This window comes from Chenopodium album, chromosome 25 (genome assembly GCF_948465745.1).
Source record: "Chenopodium album chromosome 25, dcCheAlbu1.1, whole genome shotgun sequence".
NCBI lineage: Eukaryota > Viridiplantae > Streptophyta > Magnoliopsida > Caryophyllales > Amaranthaceae > Chenopodium > Chenopodium album.
The window spans coordinates 32,545,229-32,561,216 of NC_137858.1; the positions used below are offsets into that span (position 1 = coordinate 32,545,229).

The following is a 15,988-nucleotide window of genomic DNA, read 5'->3' on the forward strand; positions in this document are numbered from 1 at the left end:
GCAGTTAAAGCTTTTGGTGAGAAAGAAAATGGCAAAGAAATGGGTGTAAAGAGAGAAAAATTAGAGAGATGGGTGGGGAGAGAGAAAATAATTGTTGTTGGTTTTTTATTGTATAATATGTGGGGTAGGGGAATTAATTATATAATTAACTGCAAATGAAGGATAGAGGTTAGTGGGGGGGGGGGAGTGAGATCAAACGGCACCGTTTTGCATGGGGGTGTAGGTAGATGACTCTACACTAGGGTGTAGGATTCAACCATAAAGTATTTTGGCCATAACTTTCTCATTATTCATCGGAATTGACCTTATAATATATCGTTGGAAAGTTCTTTTAAGCCCCATCCAACTACACTATTATTGGTGTTTCAAAAAAAAAAAAAACTACACTATTAGTTGGACCCTTATCATGGACCAAACTAAATTGGATTGGCTACTTTCATAAATAGAGCAGGTTTTCAAAAACAGAAAGAAGTATTTTAATAAAAATAACCGCAACACTAGACTTTTCACACTTTCACTTCATTTGATAATCAAATGACATGAAAAGTATTCATTACTTGGTTTGGTTTTGGGGAGACACATTTGGGTGTCTACAGTATCCAATCTAAAAACCCAATTTTTTCAAATATCCGAACTGAAATATCTTAAACCTAAAAATTTGATCGGATAACCAAAATTTTGGGTCGAAACATTGGATTATCGGATCAGTATTTCAACTCATATATTTTTTAACACCTTTAGTAGCAATTACAATTAAGAATTCCTGAAAAGGGGGCAAACGTGGAGAGTGAATGGAGCACCACCACTAGCAAAACACATTCGAGAAAACGGGTGCAGGGATTAAGAGCTTTAAAGCCCTCCTTGACTTGGTGGGGCTTGACGGGATAGGTAGGGGTTCACCAGCGATCGAGAAGGAAGATCAACCTGCTCATATCACCGGCATCCCGTCAGAGCCCCTGAGGGGAAAAGCTAGATTTGGTAAGTGGGAGAAATCAATTTAGGGATTCTAGGATTGGGGGTAGCATAAAGTGCGTTTAGTCCTTATTTGGTTTGTGAGAGCAAAAATGTTAATTAACCTAGCTACCATACAATTAATACAATAGATAATATCTTCTCCATTTTTTCAGATGCATCACTTTAAAAATCAAGGAATCTTAAGCTTTTTTTTTTTGGGTGGGATAGATAGAGAGATTGAAATTAAAGAAAGAAAAAAGAGAATTTATTTATTACTGATTCATCTAAATTTAAACTTCCATTTGTTTTTTTTTTTTTTTTTTTGTTTTTTTTTTTTGAAACATTTAAACTTCCATTTGTTGAAAGTAATAAATAAATAAAAAAAATTCCGAAGTATTACAATACACCAACTACAATGGTGGGTCCAAAATTAGGAATCACGCTAGAAAGAGCCAAAAGAAGAAGGCTAAGCGAGAGCTTTGGACATCGCTATGGGCAACCACGTTGTTGGACTTCCAAAGCCTATCACCGCGTCGTTGAGAAGTTAAATGATCATATATCTACTAGCCTAAACTTCTAGCATCAATGAGGGCTCAAGTATCGAGGTAGAGAGTGAGGTATGTGCCATGTATTTAACTACCACTAATATTGGAAGTAGAATCCGTAGACTCTAGTGATGAAGACCTCATGAATTATGAATTCGACAAGGTGTTGTCCTTTCCATCACTCTATACCTTCACGTTCTCTGCCACGTGGAGGAAGCATGGAATACTAATCAGGTCAAGGGTGAAGAACAAGAGAGGTAAAAGGTATTTCAGCTTTTGTTTTTGTAGAATCAAGAAATACAAGGGAACAAATTTGGAACATTTTATGGCCATTACCGATGATCAATCTCCTCAACCCCTTATTTGTATTGTCAAGCAGATCACAATGTTTGTAACCTTAAATGTCCCCAATCCATGTTACGACAGTTAAACAATCTCTTTGTAGCTACGAGTCAGTTGGGAGTTAGCCTTCTTTTTTAGATCGTCGTAAAACAAAAAAAACTTAATAATTGTCCAATAGTGTTACTTAAAATCACCATTTTACCCCTGACAGTGGACAGTCTGCCCAATCTCGGGTATTGCCCGCATAATATGTGTGTGTCTTCATCTTTCCTTCTCATTTTTTATTTTTCGAACCTTTTCACCTTTACGCTGTTCCCCTCTTCCTTCTCTCTTTGTCCTCCATTGTACCGCGTTCTCTGAATCCTCCATTGAACCGCCTTCTTAGCTTTCTCTCCTCCATTGAACCGCCTTCTCAGGTAAGTTTTTATTTATTTAAAATATTTGTGTATCAATTTCACAATTTAGGGTTTATCGTTGATTTTAATTGTCAATTTAGGGTTCTTCTAAGGTTGATTATTGAACTTTGGTTATAATTACTGAGGATATGAAAGATTTAACGACCGATTTTGTTGCTAGAATTTTTCTTTGTGTGATTTTACATTGATTTTCTGTTCCAAGTAGAATGTTTATCTGATTCTTGGAGCTTAATTTGATAATTGAGTCAAATTTGGTAGTGAATGTGTTGTAGGCTATTGTTTGTAACGCTTTATTGTACGAAGGAACTATGAAAAATTAGACCTTTTCTCCGCCCTCCTCGTCTTCTAACTGAGGAATGGCCTGACATCAAGAAGTGTGGTATTTTTTTTAGCTATTAGATTTGGGGTTGAGAATTCTGGGGTGATAGAAAGGCCATTCTTGGGCTGTAATTCTGAGTAGCTTCGGAGTTTGCGTGTGCATGCATCGCGAGCATATAACCTTTTGTTATTTGGTTCCAATTTGTGTTTGTCAATTATTACTAATATAAGAGTAGTTGATTTCAGTTTTCTTATAGATTACTTATTGATTGTAAAGCTCTGTTAGGTATTCATGTTATGTTCAGAGCTAGTTTATGATTTGATACTTTTCATTAATAAACTCATAATCGTTAACCTGTACTCTTTAAGCGTTCCTGTCTTAAGTTTATTGGACTAAATTAGTTTTCGGTTTTGAAGATTGTGAATTATTTAGTATTATCCAACTTTTGGATTGTAATGGACTAGATTGTAATTTTTTATCAAACACATTGTGCTTCTTATTTATTTAGAAAGGATAGACAGGCATTGATTATGCAGTGAGTCGGTGAAAGGTCTATCAGTAGTAGCTTCTCTGTCATTTGAGGGATTAGGTTGCATTTATTTAACTCCTTCAATCATCTTGAGGCCACGAGGGTGATGCTGATGTGCTTGTCTTTGTTGTATTGGTATATGGATTGCTCTTGAGTAGTTTGTTAATGCTTTTGTGGCAGTGTAATGGAAGAGGTTGGGTTGAGAGTGTTGGAGCATTCTTACATGCAAGTGCCAGCCCTGTTGGCGCAGTTAAAGGATGAAGATCCTGGTGTTGCTTGTCAAGCTATTGTTAGTGGCACAAAATTCTTTTATTCTACACTTCAGGGGTTGGCTCAGCAGGTCTGCATATTTCCTTCCATAATCTCAATTAATAAAAAAGATTTAAGTCCCAAGTTCCCGGTTTAATATGGAGTACATATTTCTCTTCTTTGCCACTCTTTCACTTCATAATTTAGCTGTAAGGTTATTTTAAAACCTTAGATTAATGGACTTGTACTTATGGTTGTTTTATCACACTTTAATTAATATTGAGTAAGTTAGCAATTGCATAAGGCCGGATCATGCTTTAACTACTGTCTTCCTTTTCAGACTTTTTTGTCTCCTGTAATTTCTGCTGCTTCTGCTTAAATTTTTTTCCTTAATTTGGTCCAGCATAACTGATTTTATCATTGCACTGTTCTACTTATGTCTCAAGTCAGGAAAAATTATTGGGTTATATGCTGTTCACAATTTTTATCATTCATATGAATCATATCTTTTAGGGGTTTTCATCTCTACAACTGAGGTTTTCCTTGGGTTCTGGTGACTTTGTCAGGTAGAAATATTTGATGCTTGTATTGAATATTGCAGTTTCATCGACATGATAAAGTTGAGAGGTGGGTTGAGGAGACGTGGATGCAGATGATTGAGTTCAAGGATGCAGTATTTTCTCTTGTATTTGAGGTAATATCGCTGCATACAAACTATTGAATAGATTATATAGTCATTTAACTAGTGAGGTGGTAATTTCAGTTAGTTAAACACTTCAATTTATATATGCTTGATTATATACTATTGATTATAGAGTATAGACTTCTGGACCTTTGTTCATTTTTGTGTTTAATTTATGCTATGTACATCAATTTTATTTTTGTACTTTACCATTTATTTTCTTATCTGGGGGAGGTGCATTTTGTTTATCTTGCGCACTACTTATTCTGATGCTATAACGGCTTTTTTGCTTTATATTTTATTTGCGCTATCACGTTTCAATCATAAAATCAGTATGTGTTATGTATGCCGTCTCAGAAATTAATGTTGTAATAGGCATGTTAGTTAGTAGTGTCATTTTGATGACGTGGAGACATAATTCAATTTTTATGCCATTGCAGAGTATTTATTTCCCCGCTTTTTTATTTTTATTTTTGGATTTGCATGTACTGTGTAGGCAGCTGCTGTGAGGACAAGGTTATTGGCGCTGAAATTTTGGGAAACTTGCATATTGCTATTTACTCCAGATGCAGATAATACTGATAGACTGACCTCAGGAGGTATTCTATTGGTGATCGTCTTTTTATTGGTGTTTATAGCCAACATGTTTGACTTTCACGATTGCTTTCTTAGTACTTGACTTTCTCTGAAAATGTTGGTCATTTTAGAAATTGGCTTCATCTTGTCATTATTTTGCAAGTTATCAATTTTTATGGCTTATGCCATCAATTATTATAAAAAAATTATGTAAAATTTTAACTGTTTTTACATAGGAAATTTTTTCAAGTATCAACATTCAAATTTTCACCATTATTTATGGTATGAAATTATTCATTAATATGTGATGATATTAAGAATTTTAAGTGTGTGAGGCCATTATTTATTGGCAGTTACAATCCTTTTACCGTCTGAATTGCCTTATATGCCTTTATTCATTTATTTAAGCTGTATTTTTTTGCATAATGGCTGACAGGTAAGGAGCATAGATTCAATATCTCATGGTTGGCTAGTGACCATCCAGTTCTAGATCCAGCTAAACTTGCATCAGAAGCAAATAGGCTATTCACCAGTTTATTAGATATGTTGCGATCATCCAGTAGCATTCCTGGTCCATTGACAATCACCGTTGTCAATTGGTAAGCTCCATTTGTTCTATCTTTATAATTTGTTTGCTTCATATTATCATGTTGAATGCTAAATGTATCTGGTCACTTCGTTTTTAAGTCCCTTTAAAATTTATTTATAAAATGAATTGAGGTAGCTTATTGGGAAAAATTAAAATGCAAGCATGTTTTGGAATTCATGGTATGCAGATTTCACCTTTTAAAATTCGATTATCAGAGTGAGTATGTGGGTCTTTGCAAAATAGGCAGGATTGCTAATCTTGTATAATCATTACATGACTATGGCATTAGCAGCATTGCACTGTTTCTTTTGATGGAAATTGAGTATTTAACGATATATTTCCTGCGCTCCACAAATATGGCAACGTTACCATTTTAGGAAGTTTCGTAAATATTGCAACATTTCCCTATTTGCACCTGGTTTCTCTCTTTATCTCTCTCATCACATGTTCCTTATCTTTATTCCTCTTTATCTCTCTCCTCTTCTTAAAATCTGTGTCCCTCCCCATGTTGCAATATTAGGGGAACGGAAAAAGTATTAGTTATTGGTTTTTTAAAATTATTTTTGTTATCCGCGGTAAGAAAGATTGAAGGGTCTCCATCAGTGTCTGTTCTTGAATCCTGTCCAAGTAGGGAACTTGGCAAAGATAGATGGAGACTTGAAATTAAAGTTACATTTTTTAGGACTAATGCATCCAGAAATATGTCTGTCCTTCTAGCTGTATGGGTAAATATCTTTTGATGACCTTGAATTATTTTCTGGAGCTCTCTACTATGCTTGTTTTGCAGTGTGCTTGGTGTTCTTTTTTTTTAAAAAAAAATACTCTATCAGCTGCTAGATAACTCATCTAAAAGCAATTTTCTTTCTATGAAGTGTGTGAAATGTTTCTGCTTTTGGTATACTCAGTTGATGTCTTTGACGTTAAAAAATCTTGGAAAAGTGTTGTGCTTTGTTGAATGTGGTTTTGTATTAACATCTCTTGTGCCTCTCTGCAAACTCTGCTGAACTTTTTGTCAAGCTGGGTGAAATTGGTTTCATGCTCTAGATGTTAATTGTGTTTTTTTTTTTTTTTTTTTTTTTTTTTTTTTTTTCCTGTGTTTGTTGTCAAGGCCTCTTCTGGTTCTTGGATTGACTCATATTCAATTTTTGACCACCCTTTTAAATACTTGGAACAGTTTTGATTTTTTTTGTTTCCTAGTGGATGTAGAATTTAGAGTGGGTAGATCTGTAGATAGTTATTTGCTAGTTTGTATTGTCTTTATGGTATTCAAGTTATTTTAACAGATGAAGTATCAAAATATGGTACTTTTATTTATCATTTGTTTTTGTCTGGCCTTCGTCTTCGTCGTCAATATGTTTTAACTTATTGTGTAAGTTTGACATAGAGTTTGTAAGAGTTGGACAATGTGTGAAATTTTTAATTTTTGTTCTGGACATTGCTGGCCACTTTGGTAGTTTACTTATCTTGTTTCATCAAGTTGATGTTACATGGTATTATGATGTCTTAACTCTTACTGATGTCAATAACTGTCTTCAGATTGATGAAGACATTGAATTATCTGTACAAGTTATGAAAACTATGTTTCTTTTTAAAATGATTGATTCAAAGCTCAGAGCAGGTGTAGTATGGATCAACTTCTCTTTTGATGCATTAGTGCAGCATGCTGTTCAGCATCTTTGAGTGGCGTTAATTGGCATTGGGTAATTCCTTGAAGCTGCTGCTTTAATTGGTCAGAATATCAAGATGCGGGGCTAGGCAATACTAGGCAGCACTTTCATTCAGTGTTTGGTCCTAGCTGATGTGAAAGCTGTTGACAGCAATAGAAGTTGAAATGATGTAGGAAAGGGCAGTCCTTTTTTGAGAGGAATTTGGTGGTCAAGCAGCAATAATGTTTTTAAATTTTTGAAGGACCATTTTCAGGCCACTGTTATAGGCTATTCTGCTGAATTTGCTTACAGCTGATAGTTTGATTTTTCTTTTTCTTTCGATGGATGTATATATTAATTTTACTGTCCATACACATTAATAACCTATAATAAATGAATATATTTTGGTTCACTTGGTATAGCACCTGTTTGCCACTGCTTTTGTATTGTGTGAATAATTGTAAATGGTGTTTGTTATAAATTGGCAGAATTGAACTTTGTATGTTCTTATCTTTGTACCCAGTAGTAGACAAATAAAAGGGGACTTCTATTTCTTACTATCTGAGTCTCAATTTACAAATGATTCTTGGTGGCTTGAATATAATTTTTTGAAAAACTTCAGATGTCATCAAATCTTACTTGATATGTCTATATAAGATTCTTTTGCCAGGGAGGGGGATATAAAATACAATAAGTCACACGTAGCAAAAATTAGTTAACTGTTTTCACTCAATAAATATAGAACATTTGATCCTGCAAATGGTAAACATTGTTTTCTAATTGGTTACCCTATCCTGCTTTCTAAGTGAACTTCTAGAAGGTTTGCGAATAATATTATTGGTATAGGGAATTTATGATTGTTAAGTTGATCAGTGATTACTTACAGTTGCTCTGACCCAGTATTAGATTCTGTCACTGTCATGGACTGGGAGTTTGTCTCAGGTTTCTGTATCCTGATATTTAAAATTCAGTTCAGATCTGTAATAACTGAAAAACGAGGATGTAACAGCTTGAGTTCCTTGTTTTTATGTTTTCGTCATTACTCAAGGGATACATAAATAGTGGTTATATGCTATAAGTTACCATTGATTGAAGTGAATTTATTAAGGTACTGGTTCATAGCTTTATATTTTGGTGATTTGTTTTTTGTAAGATGATGCAGCATGTTTTCTTTCCTGAAAAACTTGAGCAAAGAAAGCTAGAAAGAGTACACTTATTTTCAAGCCTAGAGTTTAATCATTTTTAACATGCCATTCAGTTTTCTGATAGACCAATGCTTTTTTCCTGTAGCCAAATTTGTGGAGCATACCTCCAAATTCGACGGTTTCATTTAAGCCCCTAGTGGTCAGCATTTGGTAGACTATTAATGGTAGTAAACTTGTGGAAAGCAGGATGTGTATGTTTGCGTCGAAAATACATGGTTCAAACTTCATAGGTAGTGATAATTTTAGTTTAAAGGGTTATGTTTGATTAATGGCCTCTTTTGACCGTAGAGAGCTAACTAGTTTTTGTGTGTGCTCAGGCTCATACATGAAGCACCATAATTGCTCGTCTGATCTACATGTATCCCTGAGAGAATTGATCTCTGCACATAGTCTTGGGGATTGGATTTGCCATTTTTTTTTGTTTACCTGTCTCCTGTATTGGTTGCATTTCTGATCTCTAGATTTTGTATTACATTTTTCTGTCAATTCTAATCTACTTGAACCTGTTAGCCGATAGGTGTGTATATCGTTTTACCAGCTAAAAATGATGTCACGGCCTCCATTGTTCATACCTGATCGTTTGTGCTTTTCTGTAAACACTCTTTTTTCCACAAAATAGGGGAAAGGCAACTTAGCTTTAGTCGTGCTCTTTGAAATATATAATCTTATTTGGGCTTAGTTTTTTGTTAAGGTACTTGCAGCAGCATTATTTAACTGTTTAAGGTGCTAGCATTAAATAAAGTGGGAGTTGAAAGTAACTTAGTAATTTTGATCGTGGTGCAATGATGTCCAGACCTAAGAGAGTATTGGTTCATCTGTACAGGCTTCAGGTAGATAAAATGATGGCTCTGTATCATGGCTAGAATTGGTTTCTCTTTTTCTTCCCCTATATTTACAAATAGAAACAGAGAAAGAAATGCGAACAAATGCTCAATACAAGCCAGATGTATTTGTCTGGGGGATATGAGATGGGTTTGTGAACATTTTATTGCAGTTTGACAAAGGTGGTGTATCTGAATTAAATTGTGTGTAGTGGGGAGCCTTGCGGCTTGCTGCAGCAATTTGTTTGTGTGTAGGTATTTGGGGTTCTCTGCTCTTTATGCTGTGCAGGAAAGCTGGTGAATGTGTCTAGTCTATTTATGTAACGCCGTTTTTTTTGTAGCAGTTACAATTTGAGGTCCCTAATGGCTATAGCCTGGATACCAAGTTTCAAATATTGGATGCTTGTTGCCTAAATCCATGATCTCGTTTCTGCTATATATTTCTTGATTCATGTTCCATATGCCATTGATTTTCTGCCATTACTTGGAGAACCTTTGAAGAATTCCAAGCAGAATTTTTTTTTGAACTTTCTCTTTTACTCATTACATTTTATCTGGAATTTTCTGTTTATCAAAAATTTATGGATATACACATTATTAAAAGAAATATTGGTCATACAACTGTACAATTGATTTCTTTGCTAGTCTTGATAGGTTAAGACAAGGGTGTGTTTGCTATCATGAACACTCCAAACCTTCTAATTAACTGGATACATGCTGGTTGGTCATCTCTGCAGAATTCCACATGTTGTATTCCATATTAATTATAGATACTGTACTACAATTCGGTTGATGTTTCATATTCATGTAGCTGGCAGAAGGGACTATCTTTTATTGTTTATAGATCTTCATTGATTTGGGCAGTTGTTTAGTTTTTGTATGTGTGTAAATTGTGGTTATGATTTTAAGCTGGTTAGTGCATAATCTATTTGGTATTTTTGTTGGATTGAGCAATATTTCCTGCTTTTTCCTGGTGTTTCCATAGGTATACTTTTTGGTTTGGGTTTTGCTGTTAAAAATCATGACTGGGTCGTAGTTTTTGATTTAGTGATCTCCTCTCTCTGTTTTAATTAACAAAGTATTCTTTTTTATTTTTTTTAAAGTATATGAACATCCAACAAAAGAACACACAAAAAAGAGAACGGAGCATCCTCAGAACCCCCCAAACACCGATTACAAGTTATTTCGGTTCCTTTCCCTCTTTCTTGAAACAGAGATTTTAAATCATTCCGGTTATTAAACACTGTTATTTCTTTGTTTGTTTGGTTTTGGACTTTTGGTAGAATTATATTTTTAGTGTTTTATGAGCATCATTTCTTGCTATCTTGTTTCAGTGGTTAAGATCCCCATTATTATTTTGTTTGTTGCCCTCCTTTTTGGGTGAGCTATTTGCTTGTGGTCGTGATGAATTGGTTCTTAATTTGTATTTGTATGTAAGAGGCTCCTCAATCTTGTTCTTGTATCAGTTTTTCTTGATCATCATTCGAAAGAAAAAGAATCTCCATCTAATTCCTTAGCGTTCCTGTTCTTTCGACCAGATTCTCCATCTATTCCAGGTCAATTTGTTCATCTCTAATCATAGATTATCTCAATTGCAGTTTGGCTTCTATTGCAAGAAAGAGAACAGAGCACTATGGTCAGATTTTATCTGCACTTCTTGACTTCTATTCAAAATCTGAAACCAGATCAGGTCATGCTGCTAGTCTACAGTATTCTGTAAGAAGCGCCTTATTGGGCTTCTTGAGATGTACTCATCCAGTTTTCATTGAGGTAATCATTTTTTATTACTAATTATGATTGCAGAAAATTTCTTGTTAATAGATACTCCTAGCATTTTCAAATTGTTTCTTGCATCTGAGGACCTCACAATTCAAAGTCATTTTCATCATTGCTCATGAGTCAAGCTGCAGATCATTTAATTATCATTTGACTTTTTTTTTTTTTTTTTGAAAACTATATATTTGAATGACTCGGTTAATGAAGTCCCTTGGCAAGCTTAAACATCTAATTGCTGATAACTCTGAAGGTATTCTTGCTTTTATATGGCTGTTAGTAACATAGGCCCCTGAAAAAGTTGTTTGTGGTTTCAAAATGTGCGGTTAGCCGATGAGTATCTAAAGTAGAAAAGGAAGAAAGGAGTAAGTAGGTGAGCCGATGAGTATCTAAAATAGTTGCTGTCTGTAATTCATTAATAGGTCGTTTGGTATGCAGAAATGGGAATTGGGGCACAGAAGGTGGAAAATGTGCTTGGAATTCATAAAAATATTTCTAATGCTTTGTTTGGTACATTGATGGGAATATGGTGGGAATATATTTCAATTTATAAAATTGTCCTCACCTACTCCTTTCCTCCTTGCTTCTCATAAACGGGAATATAAGTCAATTTATACCTTTCTCAATCCCATCTCCAATTGCTACCATCCTCCCTACACATTTCCCATTACCAAAACTCCCTCATTTCCCATTCCCACCTAACAACCATTGGAGAATGGAACAAGTTAGGAAATATATTTCCCCTTGCAAACTCATTTTCCATCAAACAAACACCCTGTAAGGGTAATGGGTGAAAGTTATTATACCTCAAGGGTTATTGGTGAAATTTAATATACCTCAATGCTACATGCTGTATTTACAAATGATTGGGGTTTTGCTCTTAACCCTTGAAGGTATATGATGAAAATGTATTGCTTGTGAACTACTATACGTGTGGGCATGTGCACATATCTGTCTCTGTGTGCATCTGTGTTTATTGTGGTGCTTATGCGCAGTTTATGTAATCTGCATCTGTCTGATAAGGTGTTTAATTTTCTAGTCCAGGGACAGATTAGTTCAAGAATTGCGTTCAATGAATGCTGGCGATGCTGTTGATCAAGTTCTTCGACAAGTTGACAAACTAATGAGAAATAATGAGCGTTCTTCTCGTGATGCCCGGATTGTTAAGGTATTGCTCTCATCTCCTCTCTGAAGTATGATAGGGGTTGATAAAGAGATTGATGGGTTTTTTTTTCATATAGAGTAAGGATGATATTTTCCCTTGCTCGAACATATGCCGCTTTATACTGTACGGGCAGGAATTTAAGGCTTGCACCGAAATATATGGATCTTTCCCAGTTTGTGCTCAGTCAAGTCTTTTTTTGAGAGCTACTCCCTTCGTGTTTTTTTTTTAAATGCAAACCTTCCTGAAATGGAATATACTACACTGTTTCATTATCCTTGTCTCCTCACATGGTCCCCATTCGTACCCCACTCACACTTTTTCAATATTTCTCTACTCTCACATCCATTACCTGTACATAAACTATTCAACTGTTGTTATTTTATTTTATTTTATTTTATTTTTTAATTTTTTTATATTTTTTTATATATATTTTTTTAGTGTCATTTTAAATTTCCCAACAAACCCCACTTATATAATATTTTAACAATTCTAACTCAAACGCATAAAACTTCACGCAGGTCAAAGTGTTGGCTTTTTTTTAAAAAAAAACTGAGGGAGTATGAAGCTCTTATTTGCTGCTTAACCCTTTCCTACCGAATGTACAGTATATATTATGCTGCATGAATTGTTTTTGTAGGTAGTATTGTGGGACTAATCAGGGCATTGGTGCATTGTAATACTTTGAAGTTTTCTGTGACGGACTTTAGGCTACAACTGCCATAAACCATTTGCATTGCTCAGAAAATTACTTCTTCAAATCTTGAATGTGGACATGCTCTCTCTCTCTCTCTCTCTCTCTCTTGCTCACTCGCTTGGACAGTATATATTTAAGTCATGTGCTTGTTCCTTTTCACAAGAGCAACAAGTCTTACAGGTTCAGCAAGTGTTTTAGCTTTGTTCAGATGTTAACAAACTGTGATTATAATTACCAAACCTTAAAAAGAAGAGCAAACGTATGTGTGTTATAGAATCTGTTGTACTAATTGACAAGATATGTGTTGGAATTTGCATGGAGTTTCTGACTCTTTTTTTGGCCTTGATTGTTCTCTGTACTAGAATTTTGATAGTGATGCTGCACAATTTACAGTACTTAAAAAACTATTTTCAACCTCTTTTTATTTTAAAAGTAGTTTATTATTAGTTTAAATGTTTAACTGCATGTAGCTTTTTCATTATCAGGAAGCCAGAATGGTGGCATTTTTGTCAGAGGGATCTGCTCTGTTAATATGTTATTAATGTGGGACATTTCACAATGTAGTTTGTTGGTTTTTATTTATTTTTTATTTTTTTTATTTATTTTTATTTTTTTTTATTTTTTTTTTTGTGTGTGTGTGTGTGTGAATCAATTTTCTGACTCTGATTCATGTGTAATAATCAACCCATGATATCTGATGTTTAGGAAGAAAAGTCATCAGCCCAGCTTCCGCTTTCAGGGGATCCAATAAAGAGAAAGCTTTTGCCCGTTGACAATGAGGAGCTTGATAATGATCTTGAGATGCCTTCAAAACGTTTGCGTTACACTTCTAATGGAAGATCTCCTGATCTTGTACAGATTCATGGGTCTGCTGATGACAATCCTGTTATTAATGGGATTCCTTCTGAAGCTCCCCTGGTGGATAATGATGTGAACCCTGTTGAACAAATGATTACTGTCATTGCTGCATTGTTGGCAGAAGGCGAAAGGGCTGCCGATTCTCTTGAACTTTTAATATCTCAAATTCATCCTGATCTGTTAGCTGATATTGTCATAACCAATATGAAGCATTTGCCAAAGACCGCACCTTTAGCAAAGCAGGGGTCCCTTCCCTCCAATGCACAAAATATTTTTGCTGTGAGTGCTGCACAAAGTACTGATAGTACATCATTGCCTGTGCTTCCATCTCCTTCTGCTCAACAAGGCTCCATTGCTGCCGCAGTTACATTTAGCACACCTCCTCCCGATTACTCTGGCTCTGCCACTCTCCAAGTGGATTCTAGACGTGATCCAAGAAGGGTAGGTTTTGTTCTCTCCCTCCATTTTCAAATAATTGACTTTTTAAGGTTTTGCACACAAATTAAGTTGGCACTTATTGCATAGGTATCTTGAAATTATGCTTGGTATGACAAATAAGAGTGATTGGTTATTTTAAATGATGAAGTGGTTTAAGTGGTCAGATAATGTGGAATGGAGAGATTAGCTACTACTTTGCCTTTTGCTGGTCATGTTTTAATCATATATGTATATGATAGTTATTGTGGAACCGTATGTGATGGCAAATTATAACCCAATATATATTGATGTCTGGGAGCCTTTATGTTACTTTCTGTAAGCTTAGTTGGGCTGTGCTGATTTCAGGATCCCAGACGCTTGGATCCCAGGCGAGTTGCAGTGCCTTCTGAAGCTCCATTGCTTCCTGTTGCAGAGGAAGCTACACATGTCTCATCTATATTGGAAGGTCCTGCTTTTGTTAATCGAACCACTTTACTAACTTCGGCACCAATCACCGAACACATCTCTTCGCAATTTGTGCCTGATGCTGAAGTTGATGTGAAAAGTTCAACCCTTCTGGTTCCTGAGAACGAAGTAATGCAAAAAGAGGAGGAAGCAGATGAATCCAGGGAGATATTACCGACTTCAGATGTTAATGTGCATGTTAATCGTGCACTCTCTCCTGATCATGCGGTCAATGAGAGCCCCATCACTCTGACATCATTGAAAGCAGAACCAACAGATGCTGCATGTACTTCATATTTTCAAGAATCTGATGAAGATTCTCCTCCTGTTTCAAACACATCTGCATGTGAAGAAACTTGTGAAGACTTGCCCGAAGTTCCATCTTATGTTTATTTAACAGAAAAACAGAGACAAACAATAAAGAAACTGGCAGTGGAACGGATTGTGAAATCATACAAACAATTAAAAGACCCAGAATATTGCAGGACTAGGATTTCACTAATTGCTCGATTGGTCTCTTGGGTATGGAGACTTCCCGTTTAGTTTTTTTGGCCGCTGTTTATGGAATGGTTTTCTATGTATATTAGTGCTTTAATGTGTTTAAGCTGATGCATTTGCTTTGCTGGGATACAGGTTTAGATGTGTTGTTGAGTTTGACTACCTCTGAGCTTATTTTGAGCTCACTTAAAGACATCTCTGAGTTAAATTAAAAATTCTTCAAAGTGAACTTGATTAGTCAGTATCAACTTGACTCTCCTGCTTGATCATAATCATATTTAATCTTTATAGGAAGAACTTAATATCTGAGATGGAGAGAATCGAACTTGATTAGTCAGTATCAGAGTGACTCTTCTGGTTGAACATTTTTTATTTTTCTTGGAAAAACTTAATATTTGAGACGGAGAGCTAAGCAATGCCTTTTGTGGAGTATATAATATGTGTGATTTTAAATCTTCACACAGAAATATATTTTGTTGTATATTTGAAACTGCAGATCTTAGTGCTTTTCAGGATAAAATGACCTGCATTAATTATGAGTTGACAGAGATCATCCTGAATTAAACAATTCACCTAATCTGTAACTAGCATTTCCCTTCATTTTCACTCCTATAACTAAAGAGTTGAAATATGTCCAATAGAAATATATTACTTAGGTTCTTTTTTGATGTTGGGATTTAACCTCTGCAATCATATGACTGATTGGGATACTTTCTCATCCCTAGGAAGGTACTTGAGACTTTTTAACATTATCAACTTATTTGTAATACATTTTGGTTTGATACCTTGTTTGATTTGGAATACATATCTCGTGATGCATTTGGTTGTGAAATTGTTTACAATGGCAGGGACAATTAGTAAAGTTTATTTGGTTGAATTCAAGGGGGTGTGTGGTTAAAGCTTTAGGTTTTTTGCCCTATCTTTCAAAAAGCTACCTTAAGGGAATTGAGAGTAAAGATTCCATGATCATTAGAGAGCTAAAGATTAGTGCAATATGGAGGGGAATGATGATTATCATGTAAAAATTTAGTGCTCGAGTTGAAAGCTTCCAGGAATCATCTGCATTACCGTGTAGAATGCTTCCATCTTGTATTGGATATTCATTGGAGGTTAGGAATTAGGTTTTGTTCGTGTCACTTGAAAGTTGAAATAAGGTATTCTAGTATGAATTTATCAAGGTTAATTCTGGTCTGATTGAACTTTAACTGTAACTCGATGCTGAATATTTAAGGGAAATCATTATCA

The 15,988-nt window shown here is 35.1% G+C and overlaps 1 protein-coding gene across 1 annotated transcript in view; it reads left to right on the plus strand.

Annotated features, from left to right (window-relative positions):
* The first annotated feature begins 2,128 nt into the window (after positions 1 to 2,128).
* LOC145613352 (uncharacterized) overlaps positions 2,129 to 15,988 on the plus strand; it is a 30,616-nt gene continuing 16,756 nt past the window's right edge. Inside the window, exons 1-9 of the mRNA XM_081668443.1 lie at positions 2,129 to 2,257; positions 3,286 to 3,445; positions 3,956 to 4,048; positions 4,533 to 4,635; positions 5,049 to 5,211; positions 10,472 to 10,643; positions 11,686 to 11,814; positions 13,211 to 13,804; positions 14,147 to 14,767. Coding sequence (XP_081524569.1) covers positions 3,290 to 3,445; positions 3,956 to 4,048; positions 4,533 to 4,635; positions 5,049 to 5,211; positions 10,472 to 10,643; positions 11,686 to 11,814; positions 13,211 to 13,804; positions 14,147 to 14,767 — 2,031 coding nt within the window. The 5' untranslated portion in view covers positions 2,129 to 2,257; positions 3,286 to 3,289. The remainder of the gene's footprint in view (positions 2,258 to 3,285; positions 3,446 to 3,955; positions 4,049 to 4,532; positions 4,636 to 5,048; positions 5,212 to 10,471; positions 10,644 to 11,685; positions 11,815 to 13,210; positions 13,805 to 14,146; positions 14,768 to 15,988) is intronic.